The sequence below is a fragment of the Gallus gallus genome, chromosome 38 (genome assembly GCF_016699485.2).
Source record: "Gallus gallus isolate bGalGal1 chromosome 38, bGalGal1.mat.broiler.GRCg7b, whole genome shotgun sequence".
NCBI lineage: Eukaryota > Metazoa > Chordata > Aves > Galliformes > Phasianidae > Gallus > Gallus gallus.
This window is the reverse complement of record NC_052569.1, coordinates 566,685-576,252: the sequence shown is the minus strand read 5'-3', so window position 1 is coordinate 576,252 and position 9,568 is coordinate 566,685. Positions and strand designations below refer to the sequence as shown.

Here is a 9,568-nt window from a genome sequence, read left to right as displayed (position 1 = left end):
CCCCACTATGGCTTTAGAGCCCCCCCAGGGCCCCCCAGTATGGCTTAGAGCCCCCCCCAGTGCATCCCAGTACCCCCCAGTATGGCTTAGAGCCCCCCCAGCACCCCTAAGTATGGCTTAGAGACCCCCCATTGCCACCCCAGTATGGCTTAGAGCCCCCCCCGGTGGCCCCAGTATGGCATAGAGTCCCCCAGTGCCCCCCAGCACAGCTTAAAGCCCCCCCCCCCCGGGTACCCCGAGTACCTCCCAGTATGATTTACAGCCCCCCAGTGCTCCCCATTGCCCCCCTATGTACCCCCTACAGTCCCACCCCCAGTACCCCCCCCACCCCTTCTATCTCCCCATACCCCCCCCCCCCATCCCCCTATACCTCCTATACCCCCCATCCCCTACTGGGGCACCCCCAGTACCCCCCCCACATCCCCCTATACCCCCCCACCCCCACTACCCCCCTATATTCCCCTATATCCCCATACATCCCCCATCCCCTACATCTCCCACCCTCAGTACTCCCCCCCCCATTCCACTCTCCTCCCCCCCACATCCCCCTATATCCCCTATATCTCCCATCTCCTACACTACCCCCCCCATACCCCCCCTAACCCTATACCCCTATATCCCCCCCCATATCCTCCATCCCCCTCCCAGCATCCCCCCATATCCCTCCCTATATCCCCCATCCCCTATACCCCCCCAGCATCCCCCCTATATCCCCCTTATATCCCCCCTATATCCCCCATCCCCTATGCACCTCCCACCCCAACGTCCCCCTATACCCCCTATATCCCCCCTATATCCTCCATCCCCCCCCAGCATCCTCCTATATTCCCTATATCCCCCATCCCCTATACCCCCCCAGCATCCCCCCATATCCCCCCTAGATCCCCCATCCCATATACCCCCACAACCCCAACATCCCCCTATACCCCCTACATCCCCCATCCCCTACAATCCCTCCCAGCATCCCCCTATATCCCCCTTATATCCCCCCTATATCCCCCATCCCCTATGCACCCCCCACCCCAGCATCCCCCATACCCCCTATACACCCCATATCCCCCATCCCCTATACCCCCCCACCCCCTATACCCCCTATATCCCCCCTATATCCTCCATCCCCCCCCAGCATCCCCCTATACACCCCATATCCCCCATCCCTATACCCCCCCCCAGCATCCCCCCTATATCCCCCTTATATCCCCCCTATATCCCCCTTATATCCCCCCTATATCCCCCTATCCCCCCTATAACCCCCCAACCGTCGCCCCCCACCCCACCCCACCCCACATCCCCTCCTCCCCCCCCCCCCCATCCCCATTCCCCGCTCCGTACTGCAGTGGCCGAAGCCCAGGACCTGCCCCATAGCGGCCCCCCCCGCATCGGGCTCCGGGTTCCGGGCCCCCCCCGGGCATCACCGCGTCGCCATCGCGGGGAACGGAGAGGCGGCGGCGGACAAAGGGCGGTGGCGGGGGGGGGGGGGAGGATGGAGGGGGGGGGTACACAGGGAGAGGGGGGCGGGGCCAACAGAAGGGTGGGGGGTGGGGACAGGAGGGGCTCCACCCCACCCCCCACATCACCCCCCCCCCCGGCCCCGCCCCACTGCATCCCAGTGCCCCCCAGTATGACTTAGAGCCCCCCCAGTGCATCCCAGTGCCCCCCCGTGTGGTTTAGAGCCCCCCCTGTGCCCTCCAGTATGGCTTAGAGCCCTCCCAGTGCCTCCCAGTATGACTCATAGCCCCCCCATTGCATCCCTGTGTCCCCCAGTATGACTCAAAGCCCTTCCAGTGCATTCCAGTGCTCCCCAGTATAGCTCAGAGCCCCCCCTGTGCCCCCCAGTATGGCTTAGAGCCCTCCCAGAGCATCCCTGTGCCCCCCGGTATGGCTAAGAGCCCCCCAGTGCCCCCCAGTATGACTCAAAGCCCTTCCAGTGCATCCCAGTGCCCCCCAGTATAGCTTAGAGCCACCCCGTGCCCCCCAGTATAGCTTAGAGCCCTCCCAGTGCCCCCCCAGTATGGCTCAGAACTCCTTCCAGTGCATTCCAGTGCATCCCAGTATGGCTTAGAGCCCTCCCAGTGCCTCCCAGTGACCACAGAACAGCTTGCCTGTGAGTTATACTGGGAGGCTCTGAGCCATACTGGGATCATACTGGGAGGGCTCTGATCCACACTGGAGGCATTGGGAGCCATATTGGGGGAACTGCGAGCATAACGGGGAGGGCTCTAAGCCATACTGGGAAGGCTCTAAGGCATACTGGGAGTACTGGGAACATACTGGTGGGTTCCAAGGTCCCCGCGCCCCGCAGTGGGCCCCACCTTTCGCCGTCGCCCCTTTAAGAACCGGCCCCGAACCGAAGGGGGGCGTGGCCTAGCCATCACCGAACGCACGGAGGGGGGCGTGGCCTCACGCAGTGGGCGTGGCCAGGCGGGGCTGGGGGCGTGGCCTCGAGGTCGCGCCCGTTCGGTCCTCCCCCCCCCCCTCCTCCCTTTCTGCCCCCCCCGCCCCATTCCGGCCCCCCCCCGCCCCATTTCCCCCCCCGGAAGGGCCCGGCCCGGCCCCACAGGCACCGCTGGCGGCAATGAGGTGGGCTGGGGGGGGGGGATACGGAGCTGGGGGGGGGTCGTAATTGTATGGGGAAGGCACGTGGGGGGGGTCGTAATTGTATGGGGGGGGCACGTGGGGGGGTTTCCGTTTGTATGGAGGGGTCAGAATAGCACTGGGGGGGGGGGGGGGTACGGTTGTATGGGGTGGGGACGGAGCCGGGGGGGGGGCACTGGGGGGGGTTAGTGGGAGCATTGCAGGGGACATTGAGGGGGCAATGGGGGGCAATGGGGGCACTGGGGGGGGCTACTGGGAGCATGGGGGGGGCACTGGGAGGACACTGGGGAGGCACTGAGAGTTACTGGGAGCACCGGGGGGCGCTGGGGGGGGGGCACTGGGATCGCAGTGGGGGTCATTGGGGTGGAAGGGAGGGTACTGGGGGTTACTGGGAGCACTGGGGGGGCACTGGAGGGGTAATGGGGGTTACTGGGAGCACTGGGAGGACACTGGGGGGGCATTGGGGGGGTAACTGGGAGCACTGGGGGGGCACAGAGTTACAGGGAGCACTGGGGGGGCACTGGGGGTTACTGGGGGGGCGCTGGGGGGGCACTGCGGGGATAATGGGGGTTACTGGGGGCACTGGGGGGGGTAATGGGGGTTACTGGGGACAATGGGGGGGTTACTGGGAGCACTGGGGGGGTTATGGGGAGCACTGGGGGGGTAATGGGGGTTACGGGGAGCACTCGGAGGACACTGGGGGGGCACTGGGGGGGTAACGGGGAGCACTGGGGGGGCGATAGGGGTTACTGGGAGCACTGGGAGGACACTGGGGGGGCTCTGGAGTGGTAATGGGGGTTACTGGGAGCACTGGGGGGCGCTGGGGGGGCACTGGGGGGGTTATGGGGAGCACTGGGGGGGCACTGGGGGTTACTGGGAGCACTGGGAGGACACTGGGGGGGTTACTGGGAACACTGGGGGGTAATGGGGGTTACTGGGAGCACTGGGGGGTGGGGGTGGGGGCCACAAAGGGACCCCCCCAGCGCCTGCGTTTCCTTATTGGAATGAGTTCCGGGAGAGGGGGGGGGGGGAAGGGTGGAAGGGGGGGGGGAAGGACAGAGTTTATATAGGGTCGATCAAAACTCCGCCCCCCCCCCGGATGTCTCCGCCCACAGCCGTTGGGAAGAGGAAGGAAAACGGTGGAGGGGGGGGGGGGGTTAAAAAATAAAGGGGGGGGGGGGCAGCGTGGGAATGGGGAACTGCAGAGGGTTTAGGGTTTCCTCCCCCCCCCCACCCCCCCCCATAGGTGGAAATGGGGGGGGGGGGGTGTGACGTGGGGGTGTTTTTATTGGGGGGGTCACATATTGAGGGGGTGACCCCCCCCCCCCCGCCATTGGTCCTTATTATGGAGGGTCTATAGGTGGTATGTGGGGGGGGGCACACCCATAGGTTCCTACTAGGGGGTCCATGCCCCCCCCCCCCCATTTATGGGCCCCTATTGAAAGGGGGGGGGGCAGTGGGGGGGGAATCTATGCTTCCCCCCCCCCCACCCCTCCCACTTACGGGTGCCTATGGGGGGGGGGTCACCAATGGGGGGTTTCCATGCCCCCCTCCCCACTTATGAGTTGTTATGGGGGGGGGGGGTCACCCATAGGGGGGTCCGTACCCCCCCCCCCCATTATGGGTGCTTGGGGGGGGGGGGGGGTCCCCCACCTCTGAGTATCTCTTAAAGGGCCAGAGCACTGATAATGAAAAGAGGAAGGGGAAGGGGGGGGGGGGGGTCCTATAATGGGCTGACCCCCCGCCTTTCTGTGCCCCCCCACCTTTCCGTGCCCCCCCCCCGCAGTGAAACGCTGCTGTGCAGTGCCCGTGCTACGGTGCTGCAGTACGATGAGGCCCAGAAGCAGTGGGTGGCGGCGGGGGGGGGGCCCAACACCCCCAGCTGTGTGCAGCTCTACCACCACCAGGGGAACGGCTCCTACCGCCTCGTGGGGAGGAAAATGCAGCCGGATCAGCAGGTGGGGGGGGGAGGTCGGGGGGGGGGGGGCACTATGGGGTGTGGGGGGGGGGGCTGTGGGTGAATGGGGCGGGGAGGGAGTGGGGATATGGGGGGGTTATGGGGGTTATGGGGCAGCCATGGGGGGTTATAGGTGTGGGGGGGGTCTGTGGGGCACTATGGGGGGGGGGGGGCTGTGGGTGAATGGGGGGGTGGGGGGATATGGGGGGGTTCTATGGTTATTTTGGGGGTCCTATGGGTTTACATGAGGGGGGGCAATAATAGGGGTCCTATGGGTATATATGGGGGGGCAGTGGGGGCCCTATGGGTTTTTTGGGGGGAGGGGGGGCTATGGAGGTCTTATGGGTGTATAAGGGGGAGGGGGGCTATGGGGGTCCCTAACCCTCCCCCCCCCCCTTTCCTTAATGCAGGTGGTTCTGAACTGCCCCCTGGGGAGGGGGCTCCGGTACAGCCAGGCCACCCCCCAGTTCCATCAATGGAGGGGGGGGGCGGGGGGGGGTTTGGGGGCTGAGTTTTGGGGCCCCCCCCGAAGCGGCCGCCTTCGCTGCTGCCGTCACCAAAGCACTGCGGGCATTGGAGGATGGTGAGCGTTGGGGGGGGGGGTTTCGTCCTATATGGGGGGGGACCCCACTCGAATGACCCCCCCCCCAAATACTGACCTTCAATTGGTGACCCCCCCCACTGATTGACCTCCCCCCCCATTCATCAGCCCCCCCCCAAATGATTGTGTGCCCCCCCCTCCCAATTACTGCCCCCCCCCAGTTACCTCCCCCAACATTGACCCCCCCCATTATTGTCCCGTCCCCCCCCCCATTTAACTCACACACTTCATTATCACTCCCCCCCCTCCACTCCCCCCCAACTTTGTGCCCCTTAATGCCAATAATGGGGGGGCACAGCCCCCATCGGGGGGGGTCATGGGGGGGGAGGGGGATGTTATCCTATGGGCCTGGATAAGGGGGGGGGGGGGGAATAGACAACACCCTGACCCCCCCCCAACTTTGTGACCCTCCCCCCCCCCCCATAGGGCCGTCGCAGACCCGGATGGAACCAGAAGGAGGGGCCACCCCAGAGGAAGGGGGGGGGGCAGAGAGGTGGGTGCCCCCCCCCCAAAAAAAATGGGGCTTCAATGGGTGCTCTCCTCAAAAAAGGGGTCCCTTTGGTGGCCCCCCCCTCCCCCAAAATATGGCATCCCTATGGGTGCTGTCCTCCCCCCCAATAAAGGGGGGGGGCCTTGGTGGGGGGGGTCCTATACTGGAGGGGGGGGGGGACGATGACAAGTCAGACCCCCCCTCACTTTGCCCCCCCCCCCCAGGCAGGAGGAGCCTGAGCGACGCATGGGGCCTTCAGGTAGGTGCTGATGGGGGGGGGCATCCCAAACCTGCCCCCCCCCCATCAATAAACCCCAATGTATGGGGGGGGGAACATCCCAAATCCCCCCCCCACACACCTCATAATCTCTCCCCTCCCCCCCAACTCGATTCCAGGTGCCCCCACGGCGGCCCCCCCCCCCCCCACCAGGACCACCCCCACCTCCTGGCCCCCCCCCACCCAGTGGGGGGGTCCCACCTGCCCCCCCCTTACCTGGAGGTGCTGCTGCTGGGGGGGGGTCCGGGGGGGCCTTTGCTGCTGCCATTGCGGGGGCGAAGCTCAGGAAAGTGGGGAAGGTATTGAAGGGGGGGGAGGGCACAATATTGGGGGGGGCGGTAATTGGGGGGGTAATTGGGGGGGGTCAATAATTGAGGGTGTAATTGGGGGGGGGGTGATTAAGTGGGGGAGCAGTAATGGGAGGGGTCAGTAATTGGGGGGTCAACAATTGGGGCTGTAATTCGGGGGGGTCATTAATATGGGTGGGTCATTAAGGGGGGTCATTAATTGGGCTGTAATTTTGGGGGGTCATTAATATGGGTGGGTCATTAAGGGGGGTCATTAATTGGGCTGTAATTTTGGGGGGGTCATTAATATGGGGGGTCATTAATTGGGGGGTTATTAATTGGGGGGCAGTAATTGGGGTCATTAATGGGGGAGTCGTTGAGGGGGGGCAGTAATTGAGGGGGTTAATAATGAGGGGGGCAATGGGGCTGTAATTGGGGGTGGGTCATTAATTGGGGGGCTCAATAATGGCGGGTCATTAAGTGGAGGTGGTCATTAATTGGGGGGGGTTCTTAATTTGGGGGGGCAGAAATTGGGGGGGCCATAATGGGGGGGTCAATGATTAGGAGGGTCAGTAATTGAGAGGGGAGGAATAATTGGGGTCATTACTTGAAGAAGGTGGGGGGTCATTAATTTTGGGGGGGGGGGGGGGTCACCTCATCTCATTGCCCCCCCCCCCCCCCCCCAGGACGAAGCCCCCCCCACCAATGCCCCCCCCAAAGCTGGGGGTGGGGGGGGGCTGATGGAGGAGATGAACGCCATGTTGGCCCGCAGGTGAGGGCTGCAATTTTGAGGGGGGGGGGGGTCACCCAAAATTCGAGGTGGGGGGGGGGGGCACATTTCCTGTCATGCTCCCCCCCTTATATTATTATGTGCCCCCCCCCCCCCTCCTCCGTAGGAGAAAAGCCACACTGCAGCCAAAAAGGGACGAGGATGCTCCTCTCGTGAGTGCCCCCCCCTCAATAATAAATATATTTTGGGGTGCTCCCCCCGGGCCCCCCCTCAATATAACCCCTTTTTATGTGCCCCCCCCCAGGATGATGCAGAGCCGGGCACAAAGACGCAGGGTGAGTTTTTAAGGCACTACAACTCCCATGATGCTTTGCGGCGCACCCCTATGACAAAGCATGCTGGGAGTTGTAGTTCTGCGACTGATGGAGGCTGGTGGGAGGGCTAAAATAAGGGGGGGGTCGTGCCCCCCCCCCATATCTGATGTCCTCGTTCTGCAGAGCCTGTGAGGAGGCCATGGGAGAAGGGGAGCAGCACTCTGCCCAGGTGGGGGGGGCGGCATGGAGTGGGGGGGATTTGGGGAGGGGGTCTTTGGTTGAGGAGGGGGTATTGATGGGGGTGGATTTGGGGGTCCATGGGGGGGATATGGATGTTGGGGTGGGGGGGGTCAGGGTGCTGGGGGTATATGGGGAGGGGGTTGGGAGTCTGCAGGGGGGTTTCTGGCATCTTGGGGGGGGGATTTGTGGTGCTGGCGGTTTATAGGGGGAGATTTGGGGGTCTATGGAGGGGTTTTGAGGTGCTGGGGGTGTATGGGGGGTCACTTGGAGTCTGGGAGGGATCTGGGGGTCTTTGGGGGGCCAAAGGGGGGGTGATTTGGGAGTGCTTATGGTCTATAGGAGGAATGGGGGGGGATATGGGGGCCAAGGGAGGATTTGGGGCTGCTCAGGGTCTATGGAGGGGGATGGGGGAATTTGGGGGGGTATTTGGGGGGGGGCAAGGAGGTGATCAGGGTCTGTGGGGGAGGATGGGGGGGAATTTAGAGGTGTAAGGGGGAGTCATTTAGGGGCATGGGGGGGTTTGGGGGGTCTCCGGGGGGGGGGGGGATATTTGAGCAGCCAAGGGGGGGGAGTTGGGGGTGCTTGGGGTCTGTGGGGGAGCAGTTTGGGGTCTGTGGGGGGGTATTGGGGGTTATATGGGGTCTGACCCAGTCCCCCCCCCTCCCCTCCCTCAGGATGAAATCAGCCCCCCATGCTGAGCCCCCCCCCAGTGGTGCTGAGGAGCCCGACCTGGAGCGACTCAAACAGGTACTGGGGGGGGGGGGGGGTGAGGGGGGGGTTACAGGAGGGAGCCTATGGGGGTGGGGGGGCTTGGGGGGGGGGGTGATATGAATGTGGGGGACCCCCCCCTCCACAACCCTATACCTGTGCAGGAGCTGCTGGAGGAGGTGCGGAGGGAGCTGCAGAAGATGAAGGAGGAGATCGTGGAGGGTGAGGAGGGGGGGGGAGAAGGGGGGGGGGGCATGAGAAAATGGGTGTGGGGTCAACGTGGAGAGGGATGTGGGGGGAATGGGAGTGTTGTTGGCAAAGGGGAGGGGGTTGTAAAGATATGGGGGGGTGGGGAAATGGGAGGGGCTGTGGGGCGAAAGGGGGGGTCATAGGGAAGTGGGGGGGGGCGTGGGAAAATGGGGTGGTTAATATGGGGATTGTATGGCAATAAGGGGTGGTCTGGGGGGGGGGTCACGTGGCAGTGGGGTGGAATAGCAAAAGGGGAGTGGGGGGCCGAGGGGGGGGGGCACAGGAAAGTGGGAGCGGGGGGGGCAAACTTGAGGGTGTGTCGTCCCCCCCCCCCCCCCCCCTTGGTGACATCATCCCTTCTCCCCCCCCCTCAGCATTTGTGATGGAGCTGCGGAAGCGTGGAGCCCCCTAAATCCCCCCCCCCAACCACACTTTGCACTGTGTCCCCCCCCCATCACGCACACACACAAAGTGGGGGGGAGGGGCCCAGGTTTGAACCCCCCCCCCTCCCCCCTTCCACACACCTACAAACAAAGGCTGTGCCTTAAAGCGGCCGATGCTGTTTTGGGGGGGGGTGGTAAAGGGGTGCTTGGGCCAACCCCCCCTCCCCCACTCACACTGTGCCCCCCCCGGTTTGTTTTGTACCACTTTGGAGCTATTTTATGTCACTTTGGTCAAAAAGAAATGAATTTGGGGGGATGGGGGGGGGGGGTTGGTTGTCACCCCTCCCCCCCCCTTATCATCCCAAATAAAGACTCTTTCTTATGGGACCACCCCCCCTTTTGTGTCGTCTGTCCCCCCCATTGTCACAGCAATAGGACAAGGAATGGCCTGCAGTGATTTAATATCACATCGGGGTTGATGGGAGGGGGGACACATCAGGGAACCCCCCCCCCCCCGACCCTCATCCCCATAGACCCCTAATTGGGTTGATTGGGGGAAGGGAAGCCACGCCCCCTTCCATGTGGCCACACCCCTCCACTGAAAGGTTGGGGCCCCTTGGCCACGCCTACTGGGATTCGCCCCACCCCCTCATTCATTAGCCCCGCCCACAATGTCCTTGTATGGTAAAGAGAGCCCTTGACTCCACCCCCAACCACCCATAGGGGCTGGGGCTCCT

General features: G+C 63.8%; 1 protein-coding gene across 1 annotated transcript; it reads left to right on the top strand.

Annotated features, from left to right (window-relative positions):
• Positions 1-2,520: 2,520 nt before the first annotated feature.
• VASP (vasodilator-stimulated phosphoprotein) lies at positions 2,521-9,218 on the top strand. The gene is made up of 13 exons (XM_025144512.3): positions 2,521-2,580; positions 4,382-4,553; positions 4,963-5,135; positions 5,580-5,646; positions 5,868-5,902; positions 6,040-6,219; positions 6,894-6,979; positions 7,104-7,149; positions 7,242-7,272; positions 7,435-7,480; positions 8,166-8,238; positions 8,364-8,421; positions 8,823-9,218. The coding sequence occupies exons 3-13, from the start codon at positions 5,133-5,135 to the stop codon at positions 8,858-8,860; spliced, it is 663 nt and encodes a 220-aa protein (XP_025000280.2). The 5' UTR covers positions 2,521-2,580; positions 4,382-4,553; positions 4,963-5,132; the 3' UTR covers positions 8,861-9,218.
• The last annotated feature ends 350 nt before the right edge of the window (positions 9,219-9,568 follow it).

What these genes read in the sequence shown, in the direction of transcription:
- VASP (XM_025144512.3), top strand. An exon ending in GAAGGGGGGGGGGCAGAGAG is followed by an intron (nt 5,647 to 5,867) that starts GTGGGTGCCCCC and finishes CCCCCCCCCCAG; the next exon opens with GCAGGAGGAGCCTGAGCGAC. An exon ending in GCCGGGCACAAAGACGCAGG is followed by an intron (nt 7,273 to 7,434) that starts GTGAGTTTTTAA and finishes CTCGTTCTGCAG; the next exon opens with AGCCTGTGAGGAGGCCATGG.